Raw genomic sequence first — 16610 nt, 5'->3', positions numbered from 1 at the left:
TTTTTTTAAGCTGTGTGTTTATAACAGGATATAATCAATATACCCAATTCTGACGTAAAATCTGTAGGATAACTGGACCCCAACTTGGCCATCCAACCAACCATCTCTGCTGTACCATTAAACTGGATGCATAGCCCAATAGGGGCCCCACACTCTGTTATATACCAAAGATTTATGTCGTAATGAATAAGTAAGCTTTTCAATTATAGCTATGTCTTTAAGCTGTTTGTGCTAGTGCTCCTTTTTAATATCAGATAAAAGTAAATATACTATATAAACATAAAAGGTCCAACAAAATTCATCCAGTCTACCCAGTTATTCTGTCCACACTGCTAAGGATATATTCAGCTTGCAAAGTATCTCTAATCCAGGAGAGACATTTTTGTCTTCCTCCTATGGGCAAGAGCAGCAGTGGCCCTTGCACTGGATAGCAGGGGGCCCATTGCACGAGCACACAGGGTGACTCTATCTGGTGACGCAGGGAGCCCAGGTGACTCTACCGGCCAGTGGCCTGCATATCTGGCAGCAAACAGCCCTCATCTTCCTGTTTTAGCCCCTCCCCTCCCAGGCAGCGTGTAGGGACAGGAGAGGAGGGGATGAGTTTAAAGTAGACAGAGCACAGAGCAGAGCTAAAAGATCCACTCTGCTCCTTATTCCAGCCCTTTCCCTGGGATCATTCACGTACAGGAAAGCAGGGGGTAGAGCCTGGAGGACATACTGCAGGGTGAAGAATAGCCACTCTGTTCCCTAATCAGCCTCTCCCCTCCTTTTGTTTCCCCCTTTACCCTCTAGTCTGCAGGGAACAGAAAGGGAGGTGTGAGACTGAAGTGAACAGCAAGACAAGGATGAATTCAGTTTTGGAATGCATATTTCTATTTTTAATTTGTGGTCACTAATTTTGCATTTGGTGAGGCTCTGTATTCTGCATGTGTGACCAAGATGAGGTATTCTGCTAGGGTGTAGTTTCTGAGTAGGGATTTAGTACTCCAACTTGTTTTTTGTTTTTTTTTTATTGGTGTTCCAGGGCAATGGAGAACTATTACAGTTTTGCCTTTTCATATAGGGTTCTGGATGTCAGAGTAATGGGAGTTTGTGCTATTTTGGAATGGCAGGTTTGATATAGAAGTTCTGAGAGAACATTTTGTGAAGGGTGTTGCATTATTTCATACAGTTTCAGATAATGGAAGAAGTTAATGTCACTTTTACTGAGGTGACAATAGAAATTGAAATTTTTTTTGAGTAAACTAGCATAGGTCAACTAGCCATTTTAGAGATTACCTTCTACCAAAGCACCTTGGATTACTTTGAATTTGCAAATGTATATATTTCTTGACTTTTTTAGACAGTCTACCCCCAAAAATCAGAGATGACACATTCATCAGATACTGTAACATGATTTCTGAAACATATTTGTATTATATATATATATTTATACCTATCTGTAAATGATAGGGATGGGCATTCGGGAGAAACAAAATAAAAAATGAAATGAAATGATATTTCATTTCAGATTGTTTTCAAAATGGAATGAGTTAAACAATGAAATTTCAGCAGAATCTTGTTTTGTTTTGAACATCTATAAAAAAAAAAAAAAGTCACTGGTCAAGCCTAGGCCAAGAGCAGAAGCTGGAGACTCACAAAGGGAGTAGGCCGAGACCCAAAGCAGGGGTCCCAGCCTACGCCCAAGGCGACTCCGTCACCTTGGCCTAGGCCTAGACCCGAAGCCTGGGCCTCACCTAGGCATAGGCCATGACCCAAAGAAGGTGCAGCAGCCTACACCTGAGTGTGATGCCACAGTCTCAGCCTAGCCTTGGCAAGATGCCGGAGCTTAGGCCAAGACCCAAGCAAAAGTCCAGGCCTGGGAAATTTCCTAGAGACCACCTGCCCATACTTACCAAATCCAATCCTGTATCCAGGCATGGTCCTGAAACCGGACCCAGACCCAACACTGGGGCCCAGCCAAAGGCCGGGTCCCGACACCTGGGCCTTGGCCAGGGTCCAGAACCAGGCTTCTCATGGCCCGACCCAGAGGTTGGATCCTGATGCCAGGACTTTGGCCCAGACCCAGGACTGATGCCAGAGGTCGGGTCTGGATGCTTGGGCCTCAGCCCAGGCCTGGAGCCCAGGCCTCAGAGTTCCTCGTTGGCATATTCTTTCTTCGGCTCTTGTTAATCAATTAATGCCATCTGCTGGTGTCATTGTGCTGCAGGTAATTAAGTTTGGCGCACCCTCCCCAGCGGAGGATGCCATTTTGATGTAAGGCAGCTAATTCAACTGCCATACATCAAAATGGAGCTCTTCGCTCAGGTGTTTGCACCGGAGTTCATTAACTCCAGCACAATAATCCCAGCAAACACCGTCAGTTGGTGAATTCCATCTAAAGCAAAGGATCCAGGTAATAAGCACTAGCAGGAGAAAAAAAGAAGATTCAACATAAAAGTAACAAGAACTTTTGTTGCTATTGAGGGAACATTTGTGTAAGGGGTGAGAAGTACTCACCAGTTGCTGCCTAAGGAGTTAATATAATGAACAAAGGAGTTAAAGGATGTCTAAAGGATTTCTTGGAAGGTATTAAATATGGGATTAAGTTCTGATTAAATATTGGGACTGTATATTTTCTACTTTATGTGGGAAGATTCAAGAATCAAATTGGGAAGTGAAGGATTGAACTAATTTCAATCTATATAATCTTAGGAATTTGAGTAAGTAGAAGAAGAAATTTAATTGTAAATATGGAGTGCTCCCAAAGTGATTAAGAGACTTTGCAAAAAGACATAAAGCCACAAGTTTATTCTGTCTGCTGGTTTATTGTTTATTCCTACTAATCAAATATGAGAAGTGTAAACATTATTCAATCATCTGATCAAACATCAATAAAGAAATTGGAAACCACTATTCTTCTTCAGTGTAAATATTGAATGCAAATCCATTATAAATTGGCAGTGAACCAAAGGACAGAGCCAGGGCTTGAGTTCAAAGAAATAAGGTATAAAGTGCATCACCACAACTGGGAGCCTCAAAGACTAAAGGTATCTGTAGAGCAAGACAGAGGGATATGGAGAATCTGGAGGTGATTAAGCAGAAAAGGTCCATCTCTCATTCTCTGCCTCTGGCTGAAGAGTAAAGGTTGGGTACCATTGGGGGTTACATTGTAAACTATTCAGAAGAGTGAAAAACACCCAGAGGATTCCCAAAATACCAAGAAGGAACATAGTACATAGTGAAAACTATTGCATACAAAAATATTATTTTGAAAATGTAAGAAGAAAAAAATTATAGAACACTACTCTGATCAAAAGATAAAATCCTTAAAATCAATCGCAAAACACTTACCAAGAGAGAATAATTTCCCACTGAAATAACAAAGGCAGGGTGTCGATGTAACTGCTGGTGTGGTAACTGTTGCAGAGGGAGTGGTAACTGTTGCAGAGGGAGTGGTGGTTTTGCAGTGGCTTGAGTCATCACAGCACAAAAGTCTGATCTCATAGTCATAACACAATTTATTTCTACCCGGCTGCTCCTGGTTCTTGCACATCAGTCCAAAGGATATGTCGCACCGAACAATTTGGCCAATTTTGTCAAGGCTTACGTCAGGGAAGTTCTTGGCTCGGCACTGGATCTGTTCTGGATTCCGGCAGATTGGCTTCCTTGCTGCTATCAAGTTGTTGTAAGTTTCATAATCTCCACCTGTAATTCCCGGTGAAGGGGAATCAACATTAAACCAGGCTGTCCACTTGCACTGTACATCGCACATTGTACTGGCACTGAAGGTGGTTTGTGTTATGCTGGTGGGGATTGTTGTGCCACATGGCACGTTGCTACAGCATAAGATTTGAATCTCATAATTCAGGCAGATGGGCGGATACTGATCCCTGTTCCGGCATATCAGACCATGCTGTTTATTACAGACTACCTTTTGGTTCAGCTGGTCTAGGGATTTGTCAGGAAAGCTCACTGATCTGCATTTAACATCTTTGGGAGACTGGCAAATTGGATAACCTTTTGCTGTTATTTTCTCAAATGTTTCAAAATCTCCAGAGCCAAGCCGAGGCTGTGGATAGCTGACATCATACCATTTTGTCCACTGGCAGAGTTCATGAATGCAGGGTGTCGATGTAACTGCTGGTGTGGTAACTGTTGCGGAGGGAGTGGTGGTTTTGCAGTGGATTGAGTCATCGCAGCACAAAAGTCTGATCTCATAGTCATAACACAATTTATTTCTACCTGGCTGCTCCTCGTTCTTGCACATGAGTCCAAAGGATATGTCGCACCGAACAATTTGGCCAATTTTGTCAAGGCTTATGTCAGGGAAGTTCTTGGCTCGGCACTGGATCTGTTTTGGATTCCGGCAGATCGGCTTCCCTGCTGTTATCAAGTTGTTGTAGGTTTCAAAATCTCCCCCGGGAACTCCTGGAGAGGGGGAGTCGACATCAAACCAGGCTGTCCACTTGCACTGTACATCGCACATTGTACTGGCACTGAAGGTGGTTTGCATTATGCTGGTGGGGATTGTTGTGCCACATGGCACGTCGCTACAGCATAGGATTTGAATCTCATAATTCAGGCAGATGGGCGGATACTGATCCCTGTTCCGGCATATCAGACCATGCTGTTTATTACAGTCTACCTTTTGGTTCAACTGGTCTAGAGGTTTGTCAGGAAAGCTCACTGATCTGCATTTAACATCTCTGGGAGACTGACAAATTGGATAACCTTTTGCTGTTATGTTCTCAAACGTTTCAAAATCTCCAGAGCCAAGCCGAGGCTGTGGATAGTTGACGTCATACCATTTTGTCCACTGGCAGAGTTCATGAATGCAGGGTGTCTTTGTAACTGCTGGTGTGGTAACTGTTGCGGAGGGAGTGGTGGTTTTGCAGTGGATTGAGTCATCACAGCACAAAAGTCTGATCTCATAGTCATAACACAATTTATTTCTACCCGGCTGCTCCTGGTTCTTGCACATCAGTCCAAAGGATATGTCGCACCAAACAATTTGGCCAATTTTCTCAAGGCTTATGTCAGGAAAGTTCTTGGCTCGGCACTGGATCTGTTCTGGATTCCTGCAGATCGGCTTCCCTGCTGTAATCAAGTTGTTGTAAGTTTCATAATCTCCACCTGTAATTCCCGGTGAAGGGGAATCGACATCAAACCAGGCTGTCCACTTGCACTGTACATCGCACATTGTACTGGCACTGAAGGTGGTTTCTGTTATGCTGGTGGGGATTGTTGTGCCACATGGGACGTCGCTACAGCATAAGATTTGAATTTCATAATTGAGGCAGATGGGCGGATACTGATCCCTGTTCCGGCATATCAACCCATGCTGTTTATTGCAGTCTACCTTTTGGTTCAGCTGGTCTAGGGGTTTGTCAGGAAAGCTCACTGATCTGCATTTAACATCTCTGGGAGATTTGCAAATTGGATAACCTTTTGCCGGAATGTTCTCAAATGTTTCAAAATCTCCAGAGCCAAGCCGAGGCTCTGGATAGCTGACGTCATACCATTTTGTCCACTGGCAGAGTTCATGAATGCAGGGTGTCGATGTAACTGCTGGTGTGGTAACTGTTGCGGAGGGAGTGGTGGTTTTGCAGTGGATTGAGTCATCGCAGCACAAAAGTCTGATCTCATAGTCATAACACAATTTATTTCTACCCAGTTGCTCCTCGTTCTTGCACATGAGTCCAAAGGATATGTCGCACCGAACAATTTGGCCAATTTTGTCAAGGCTTATGTCAGGGAAGTTCTTGGCTCGGCACTGGATATGTTCTGGATTCCTGCAGATCGGCTTCCCTGCTGTTATCAAGTTGTTGTAGGTTTCAAAATCTCCCCCAGGAACTCCTGGAGAGGGGGAGTCGACATCAAACCAGGCTGTCCACTTGCACTGTATATCGCACACTGTACTGGCACTGAAGGTGGTTTGTGTTATGCTGGTGGGGATTGTTGTGCCACATGGGACGTCGCTACAGCATAAGATTTGAATCTCATAATTCAGGCAGATGGGCGGATACTGATCCCTGTTCCGGCATATCAGACCATTCTGTTTATTACAGTCTACCTTTTGGTTCAGCTGGTCTAGGGATTTGTCAGGAAAGCTCACTGATCTGCATTTAACATCTCTGGGAGATTGGCAAATTGGATAACCTTTTGCTGTTATGTTCTCAAACGTTTCAAAATCTCCAGAGCCAAGCCGAGGCTGTGGATAGCTGACATCATACCATTTTGTCCACTGGCAGAGTTCATGAATGCAGGGTGTCGATGTAGCTGCTGGTGTGGTAACTGTTGCGGAGGGAGTGGTGGTTTTGCAGTGGATTGAGTCATCACAGCACAAAAGTCTGATCTCATAGTCATAACACAATTTATTTCTACCCGACTGCTCCTCGTTCTTGCACATGAGTCCAAAGGATATGTCGCACCGAACAATTTGGCCAATTTTGTCAAGGCTTATGTCAGCGAAATTCTTGGCTCGGCACTGGATATGTTCTGGATTCCTGCAGATCAGCTTCCCTGCTGTTATCAAGTTGTTGTAGGTTTCAAAATCTCCCCCAGGAACTCCTGGAGAGGGGGAGTCGACATTAAACCAGGCTGTCCACTTGCACTGTACATCGCACATTGTACTGGCACTGAAGGTGGTTTGTGTTATGCTGGTGGGGATTGTTGTGCCACATGGGACGTCGCTACAGCATAAGATTTGAATCTCATAATTCAGGCAGATGGGCGGATACTGATCTCTGTTCCGGCATATCAGACCATGCTGTTTATTACAGTCTACCTTTTGGTTCAACTGGTCTAGAGTTTTGTAAGGAAAGCTCACTGATCTGCATTTAACATCTCTGGGAGACTGACAAATTGGATAACCTTTTGCTGTTATGTTCTCAAACGTTTCAAAATCTCCAGAGCCAAGCCGAGGCTGTGGATAGTTGACGTCATACCATTTTGTCCACTGGCAGAGTTCATGAATGCAGGGTGTCGATGTAACTGCTGGTGTGGTAACTGTTGCGGAGGGAGTGGTGGTTTTGCAGTGGATTGAGTCATCACAGCACAAAAGTTTGATCTCATAGTCATAACACAATTTATTTCTACCCGGCTGCTCCTGGTTCTTGCACATCAGTCCAAAGGAGATGTCGCACCAAACAATTTGGCCAATTTTCTCAAGGCTTATGTCAGGAAAGTTCTTGGCTCGGCACTGGATCTGTTCTGGATTCCTGCAGATCGGCTTCCCTGCTGTTATCAAGTTGTTGTAAGTTTCATAATCTCCACCTGTAATTCCCGGTGAAGGAGAATCGACATCAAACCAGGCTGTCCACTTGCACTGTACATCACACATTGTACTGGCACTGAAGGTGGTTTCTGTTATGCTGGTGGGGATTGTTGTGCCACATGGGACGTCGCTACAGCACAAGATTTGAATCTCATAATTCAGGCAGATGGGCGGATACTGATCTCTGTTCCGGCATATCAGACCATGCTGTTTATTACAGTCTACCTTTTGGTTCAACTGGTCTAGAGTTTTGTCAGGAAAGCTCACTGATCTGCATTTAACATCTCTGGGAGACTGACAAATTGGATAACCTTTTGCTGTTATGTTCTCAAATGTTTCAAAATCTCCAGAGCCAAGCCGAGGCTGAGGATAGCTGATGTCATACCATTTTGTCCACTGGCAGAGTTCATGAATACAGGGTGTCTTTGTAACTGCTGGTGTGGTAACTGTTGCGGAGGGAGTGGTGGTTTTGCAGTGGATTGAGTCATCGCAACACAAAAGTCTGATCTCATAGTCATAACACAATTTATTTCTACCCGGCTGCTGCTCGTTCTTGCACATCAGTCCAAAGGATATGTCGCACCGAACAATTTGGCCAATTTTGTCAAGGCTTATGTCAGGGAAGTTCTTGGCTCGGCACTGGATATGTTCTGGATTCCGGCAGATCGGCTTCCCTGCTGCTATCAAGTTGTTGTAGGTTTCATAATCTCCACCTGTAATTCCCGGGGAAGGGGAATCAACATCAAACCAGGCTGTCCACTTGCACTGTACATCGCACATTGTACTGGCACTGAAGGTGGTTTGTGTTATGCTGGTGGGGATTGTTGTGCCACATGGCACGTCGCTACAGCATAAGATTTGAATCTCATAATTCAGACAGATGGGGGGATACTGATCCCTGTTCTGGCATATCAGACCATGCTGTTTATTACAGTCTACCTTTTGGTTCAACTGGTCTAGAGGTTTGTCAGGAAAGCTCACTGATCTGCATTTAATATCTCTGGGAGATTGGCAAATTGGATAACCTTTTGCTGTTATGTTCTCAAACGTTTCAAAATCTCCAGAGCCAAGTCGAGGCTGTGGATAGCTGACATCATACCATTTTGTCCACTGGCAGAGTTCATGAATGCAGGGTGTCGATGTAACTGCTGGTGTGGTAACTGTTGCAGAGGGAGTGGAAACTGTTGCGGAGGGAGTGGTGGTTTTGCAGTGGATTGAGTCATCACAGCACAAAAGTCTGATCTCATAGTCATAACACAATTTATTTCTACCCGGCTGCTCCTGGTTCTTGCACATCAGTCCAAAGGATATGTCGCACCAAACAATTTGGCCAATTTTGTCAAGGCTTATGTCAGGAAAGTTCTTGGCTCGGCACTGGATCTGTTCTGGATTCCTGCAGATCGGCTTCCCTGCTGTTATCAAGTTGTTGTAAGTTTCATAATCTCCACCTGTAATTCCCGGTGAAGGAGAATCGACATCAAACCAGGCTGTCCACTTGCACTGTACATCGCACATTGTACTGGCACTGAAGGTGGTTTCTGTTATGCTGGTGGGGATTGTTGTGCCACATGGGACGTCGCTACAGCACAAGATTTGAATCTCATAATTCAGGCAGATGGGCGGATACTGATCTCTGTTCCGGCATATCAGACCATGCTGTTTATTACAGTCTACCTTTTGGTTCAACTGGTCTAGAGGTTTGTCAGGAAAGCTCACTGATCTGCATTTAACATCTCTGGGAGACTGACAAATTGGATAACCTTTTGCTGTTATGTTCTCAAACGTTTCAAAATCTCCAGAGCCAAGCCGAGGCTGAGGATAGCTGATGTCATACCATTTTGTCCACTGGCAGAGTTCATGAATACAGGGTGTCTTTGTAATTGCTGGTGTGGTAACTGTTGCGGAGGGAGTGGTGGTTTTGCAGTGGATTGAGTCATCGCAACACAAAAGTCTGATCTCATAGTCATAACACAATTTATTTCTACCCGGCTGCTGCTCGTTCTTGCACATCAGTCCAAAGGATATGTCGCACTGAACAATTTGGCCAATTTTGTCAAGGCTTATGTCAGGGAAGTTCTTGGCTCGGCACTGGATATGTTCTGGATTCCGGCAGATCGGCTTCCCTGCTGCTTTCAAGTTGTTGTAGGTTTCATAATCTCCACCTGTAATTCCCGGTGAAGGGGAATCGACATCAAACCAGGCTGTCCACTTGCACTGTACATCGCACATTGTACTGGCACTGAAGGTGGTTTGTGTTATGCTGGTGGGGATTGTTGTGCCACATGGCACGTCGCTACAGCATAAGATTTGAATCTCATAATTCAGGCAGATGGGCGGATACTGATCTCTGTTCCGGCATATCAGACCATGCTGTTTATTACAGTCTACCTTTTGGTTCAACTGGTCTAGAGTTTTGTCAGGAAAGCTCACTGATCTGCATTTAACATCTCTGGGAGACTGACAAATTGGATAACCTTTTGCTGTTATGTTCTCAAATGTTTCAAAATCTCCAGAGCCAAGCCGAGGCTGAGGATAGCTGATGTCATACCATTTTGTCCACTGGCAGAGTTCATGAATACAGGGTGTCTTTGTAACTGCTGGTGTGGTAACTGTTGCGGAGGGAGTGGTGGTTTTGCAGTGGATTGAGTCATCGCAACACAAAAGTCTGATCTCATAGTCATAACACAATTTATTTCTACCCGGCTGCTGCTCGTTCTTGCACATCAGTCCAAAGGATATGTCGCACCGAACAATTTGGCCAATTTTGTCAAGGCTTATGTCAGGGAAGTTCTTGGCTCGGCACTGGATATGTTCTGGATTCCGGCAGATCGGCTTCCCTGCTGCTATCAAGTTGTTGTAGGTTTCATAATCTCCACCTGTAATTCCCGGGGAAGGGGAATCGACATCAAACCAGGCTGTCCACTTGCACTGTACATCGCACATTGTACTGGCACTGAAGGTGGTTTGTGTTATGCTGGTGGGGATTGTTGTGCCACATGGCACGTCGCTACAGCATAAGATTTGAATCTCATAATTCAGACAGATGGGGGGATACTGATCCCTGTTCTGGCATATCAGACCATGCTGTTTATTACAGTCTACCTTTTGGTTCAACTGGTCTAGAGGTTTGTCAGGAAAGCTCACTGATCTGCATTTAATATCTCTGGGAGATTGGCAAATTGGATAACCTTTTGCTGTTATGTTCTCAAACGTTTCAAAATCTCCAGAGCCAAGTCGAGGCTGTGGATAGCTGACATCATACCATTTTGTCCACTGGCAGAGTTCATGAATGCAGGGTGTCGATGTAACTGCTGGTGTGGTAACTGTTGCAGAGGGAGTGGAAACTGTTGCGGAGGGAGTGGTGGTTTTGCAGTGGATTGAGTCATCACAGCACAAAAGTCTGATCTCATAGTCATAACACAATTTATTTCTACCCGGCTGCTCCTGGTTCTTGCACATCAGTCCAAAGGATATGTCGCACCAAACAATTTGGCCAATTTTGTCAAGGGTTATGTCAGGAAAGTTCTTGGCTCGGCACTGGATCTGTTCTGGATTCCTGCAGATCGGCTTCCCTGCTGTTATCAAGTTGTTGTAAGTTTCATAATCTCCACCTGTAATTCCCGGTGAAGGAGAATCGACATCAAACCAGGCTGTCCACTTGCACTGTACATCGCACATTGTACTGGCACTGAAGGTGGTTTCTGTTATGCTGGTGGGGATTGTTGTGCCACATGGGACGTCGCTACAGCACAAGATTTGAATCTCATAATTCAGGCAGATGGGCGGATACTGATCTCTGTTCCGGCATATCAGACCATGCTGTTTATTACAGTCTACCTTTTGGTTCAACTGGTCTAGAGGTTTGTCAGGAAAGCTCACTGATCTGCATTTAACATCTCTGGGAGACTGACAAATTGGATAACCTTTTGCTGTTATGTTCTCAAACGTTTCAAAATCTCCAGAGCCAAGCCGAGGCTGAGGATAGCTGATGTCATACCATTTTGTCCACTGGCAGAGTTCATGAATACAGGGTGTCTTTGTAATTGCTGGTGTGGTAACTGTTGCGGAGGGAGTGGTGGTTTTGCAGTGGATTGAGTCATCGCAACACAAAAGTCTGATCTCATAGTCATAACACAATTTATTTCTACCCGGCTGCTGCTCGTTCTTGCACATCAGTCCAAAGGATATGTCGCACTGAACAATTTGGCCAATTTTGTCAAGGCTTATGTCAGGGAAGTTCTTGGCTCGGCACTGGATATGTTCTGGATTCTGGCAGATCGGCTTCCCTGCTGCTTTCAAGTTGTTGTAGGTTTCATAATCTCCACCTGTAATTCCCGGTGAAGGGGAATCGACATCAAACCAGGCTGTCCACTTGCACTGTACATCGCACATTGTACTGGCACTGAAGGTGGTTTGTGTTATGCTGGTGGGGATTGTTGTGCCACATGGCACGTCGCTACAGCATAAGATTTGAATCTCATAATTCAGACAGATGGGCGGATACTGATCCCTGTTCCGGCATATCAGACCATGCTGTTTATTACAGTCTACCTTTTGGTTCAACTGGTCTAGAGGTTTGTTAGGAAAGCTCACTGATCTGCATTTAACATCTCTGGGAGATTGGCAAATTGGATAACCTTTTGCTGTTATGTTCTCAAACGTTTCAAAATCTCCAGAGCCAAGTCGAGGCTGTGGATAGCTGACATCATACCATTTTGTCCACTGGCAGAGTTCATGAATGCAGGGTGTCGATGTAACTGCTGGTGTGGTAACTGTTGCAGAGGGAGTGGAAACTGTTGCGGAGGGAGTGGTGGTTTTGCAGTGGATTGAGTCATCACAGCACAAAAGTCTGATCTCATAGTCATAACACAATTTATTTCTTCCCGGCTGCTCCTGGTTCTTGCACATCAGTCCAAAGGATATGTCGCACCAAACAATTTGGCCAATTTTGTCAAGGCTTATGTCAGGAAAGTTCTTGGCTCGGCACTGGATCTGTTCTGGATTCCGGCAGATCGGCTTCCTTGCTGCTATCAAGTTGTTGTAGGTTTCATAATCTCCACCTGTAATTCCCGGTGAAGGGGAATCAACATCAAACCAGGCTGTCCACTTGCACTGTACATCGCACATTGTACTGGCACTGAAGGTGGTTTGTGTTATGCTGGTGGGGATTGTTGTGCCACATGGGACGTCGCTACAGCACAAGATTTGAATCTCATAATTCAGGCAGATGGGCGGATACTGATCTCTGTTCAGGCATATCAGACCATGCTGTTTATTACAGTCTACCTTTTGGTTCAACTGGTCTAGAGTTTTGTCAGGAAAGCTCACTGATCTGCATTTAACATCTCTGGGAGACTGACAAATTGGATAACCTTTTGCTGTTATGTTCTCAAACGTTTCAAAATCTCCAGAGCCAAGCAGAGGCTGTGGATAGTTGACGTCATACCATTTTGTCCACTGGCAGAGTTCATGAATGCAGGGTGTCGATGTAACTTCTGGTGTGGTAACTGTTGCGGAGGGAGTGGTGGTTTTGCAGTGGATTGAGTCATCACAGCACCAAAGTCTGATCTCATAGTCATAACACAATTTATTTCTACCCGGCTGCTCCTGGTTCTTGCACATCAGTCCAAAGGAGATGTCGCACCAAACAATTTGGCCAATTTTCTCAAGGCTTATGTCAGGAAAGTTCTTGGCTCGGCACTGGATCTGTTCTGGATTCCTGCAGATCGGCTTCCCTGCTGTTATCAAGTTGTTGTAAGTTTCATAATCTCCACCTGTAATTCCCGGTGAAGGAGAATCGACATCAAACCAGGCTGTCCACTTGCACTGTATATCGCACATTGTACTGGCAATGATGGTGGTTTCAGTTATGCTGGTGGGGATTGTTGTGCCACATGGGACGTCGCTACAGCATAAGATTTGAATCTCATAATTCAGGCAGATGGGCGGATACTGATCTCTGTTCCGGCATATCAGACCATGCTGTTTATTACAGTCTACCTTTTGGTTCAACTGGTCTAGAGGTTTGTCAGGAAAGCTCACTGATCTGCATTTAACATCTCTGGGAGATTGGCAAATTGGATAACCTTTTGCTGTTATGTTCTCAAACGTTTCAAAATCTCCAGAGCCAAGTCGAGGCTGTGGATAGCTGACATCATACCATTTTGTCCACTGGCAGAGTTCATGAATGCAGGGTGTCGATGTAACTTCTGGTGTGGTAACTGTTGCAGAGGGAGTGGTAACTGTTGCGGAGGGAGTGGTGGTTTTGCAGTGGATTGAGTCATCACAGCACAAAAGTCTGATCTCATAGTCATAACACAATTTATTTCTACCTGGCTGCTCCTGGTTCTTGCACATCAGTCCAAAGGATATGTCGCACCAAACAATTTGGCCAATTTTGTCAAGGCTTATGTCAGGAAAGTTCTTGGCTCGGCACTGGATCTGTTCTGGATTCCGGCAGATCGGCTTCCTTGCTGCTATCAAGTTGTTGTAGGTTTCATAATCTCCACCTGTAATTCCCGGTGAAGGGGAATCAACATCAAACCAGGCTGTCCACTTGCACTGTACATCGCACATTGTACTGGCACTGAAGGTGGTTTGTGTTATGCTGGTGGGGATTGTTGTGCCACATGGCACGTCGCTACAGCATAAGATTTGAATCTCATAATTCAGGCAGATGGGCGGATACTGATCCCTGTTCCGGCATATCAGACCATGCTGTTTATTGCAGTCTACCTTTTGGTTCAGCTGGTCTAGGGGTTTGTCAGGAAAGCTCACTGATCTACATTTAACATCTCTGGGAGATTGGCAAATTGGATAACCTTTTGCCGTTATGTTCTCAAATGTTTCAAAATCTCCAGAGCCAAGCCGAGACTGTGGATAGCTGACGTCATACCATTTTGTCCACTGGCAGAGTTCATGAATGCAGGGTGTTGATGTAACTGCTGGTATAGTAACTGTTGCGGAGGGAGTGGTGGTTTTGCAGTGGATTGAGTCATCGCAGCACAAAAGTCTGATTTCATAGTCATAACACAATTTATTTCTACCCGGCTGCTCCTCGTTCTTGCACATCAGTCCAAAGGATATGTCGCACTGAACAATTTGGCCAATTTTGTCAAAGCTTATGTCAGGGAAGTTCTTGGCTCGGCACTGGATATGTTCTGGATTCCGGCAGATCGGCTTCCCTGCTGTTATCAAGTTGTTGTAGGTTTCAAAATCTCCTCCGGGAACTCCTGGAGAGGGGGAGTCGACATCAAACCAGGCTGTCCACTTGCACTGTACATCGCACATTGTACTGGCACTGAAGGTGGTTTGTGTTATGCTGGTGGGGATTGTTGTGCCACATGGGACGTCACTACAGCATAAGATTTGAATCTCATAGTTCAGGCAGATGGGAGGATACTGATCCCTGTTCCGGCATATCAGTCCATGCTGTTTATTGCAGTCTACCTTTTGGTTCAGCTGGTCTAGGGGTTTGTCAGGAAAGCTCACTGATCTGCATTTAACATCTCTTGGAGCCTGACAAACTGGATATCCTTTTGCCATTATGTTCTGGAATGTTTCAAAATCTCCAGAGCCAAGCCGAGGCTGTGGATAGCTGACGTCATACCATTTTGTCCACTGGCAGAGTTCATGAATGCAAGGTTTCGATGGCATTTCTGAGGAGTAAAAAAATTCAGAATTAGCTTCATTACTGAATTCTTCCTTAGAATCTTTTTTTGTAGTTTGTTTATCTATTATTAGTTTGAATTTAATTTCACAGTTCAGTGCATTCTACGTGTATGTATTAGGATGTTATTTCTTAATTTAATTTGTATACAAATTTCAAATTTCTGGTTACATTTATACGTATAGATATAGAAGTCAATATTAAAAAGCATTTCTCCAGTAATTTTTTTAATATTGATTATATATGTAAATTTTTATTTTAATGCACATTGATAGTTTTTGATTGGCAGTCAATAAAATAATAAAACTAAATGAAAGTAATTTTGAAACTTAGCTAGACTAATTTTGGTATTTCATTATATCCTACCGCTGACCTAGCCAATTTTGGTTGAATTTGTTAATTTCTATCTTTAATCTAGCCGGATAAATAAGTATATCCTTGGCTAATCCAAGTTCTCTGGCTTACTTAGCTATTATTCAGTATTGTCCTTTTAGGTTAGTCGGATACCTGGCACTTCTTCAGTGCTGGATAGCTTCCCACTTATTGAGCTGTATTCAGAATATAGTGCATTAAGTGGCTGCAAATGAAAATTTAAAAAAATAAAAATACTTCAGGCAATTCTTTAATCTCTACTTCAGTAAGCAGTTTGAAATAAGATGGTAACTTTCAAACCTGCACTCAAGTGCTCTTTGTCACGAGGGTCCCTGTTTGGGAACAAATAAACATGGGGGTAACTTGCTGACGTGGCTTTTACTACCTTTGATCATTAAGCCTGGTTCTTTGGATGCAATTCCATCATTGCTCTTTACTTTCAGGGCAACGGTTAAGGGAAATTCCATTCAAGCAGCATCCGAGGGCCCTGACGTTTATGGTTTGGGAAACTAAGCATGAGGGTAACCTGCACAGGGCAGCAGATACTGGCATAAGATTGCGGGGCAGACTGGGTAGATCATTTGGTCCTTTTCTGCCATCATTTCTATGTTTCTATGTTGGAGCGCACCCAGATGCACAGACGTTTTCTAACTTTAGCGCATATCTATGCGCATGTTATAAAGCAGCCTGATTGTGCGCATATGTTTGCCCAATTTTAACTGGATGCACACCTATGTACAATGTAAGATGTGGAATTTTAAAAGGGGCACACGTCCAAACCATTGCCAGTTTCATCAATTCATCCACCTGTTCGCTCAACTAACAGCTAGGTCCTCCGAACCCCTCCAGTTTAAAAGCCTTCACTCCCCGCCCCCCCCCCCCCACCAGTTACTTTAGACCCTTTAAAACCCTGATAAACTGAATGGGGAGATCCAAGATGGCGCGCTAGAGGCAGGACGCACGCCGACTCTCTCCTCTTACCTTAGACTATTACCTGCTATGCCACATTCAGGACGAAAGAGAAGAGCCCGCGAGAGGCTGAATATGGAAGCCTCAACGCCGGGTTCGCTAAGAGGGCCAATGGATGCCCATGTCCGTAGAGGGATTGAAGAGCCGTGTGAAGAGTCGCTGGAGGCTGTTCGTGGAGACGCAGGAGCAACCGACAGCCTCCTTGACTCACTAACATCACTGTCCCCGGCTGAAAGGACAGCACCCGACAACCCAGCATCATGCAGGACAGCTACCCTGGTCTTCCCGGAGAAGTCCCCGGATGGAACCAGGGAGGGGCTTTCACAATACTCGGAGGGAACC

The 16610-nt window shown here is 44.7% G+C and overlaps 1 protein-coding gene across 1 annotated transcript in view; it reads right to left on the bottom strand.

The window, feature by feature from the left end:
* LOC115079486 (mucin-5AC-like) overlaps positions 1–16610 on the bottom strand; it is a 186495-nt gene that overhangs the window by 41201 nt on the left and 128684 nt on the right. The window contains exons 28-29 of the mRNA XM_029583111.1: positions 16294–16497; positions 3334–14916 (exon numbers count right to left, since the gene is read on the bottom strand). Coding sequence (XP_029438971.1) covers positions 3334–14916; positions 16294–16497 — 11787 coding nt within the window. The remainder of the gene's footprint in view (positions 1–3333; positions 14917–16293; positions 16498–16610) is intronic.

Source organism: Rhinatrema bivittatum, chromosome 17, assembly GCF_901001135.1.
Source record: "Rhinatrema bivittatum chromosome 17, aRhiBiv1.1, whole genome shotgun sequence".
NCBI classification, from domain to species: Eukaryota; Metazoa; Chordata; class Amphibia; order Gymnophiona; family Rhinatrematidae; genus Rhinatrema; species Rhinatrema bivittatum.
This window is presented reverse-complemented; position numbering and strand designations above follow the sequence as displayed.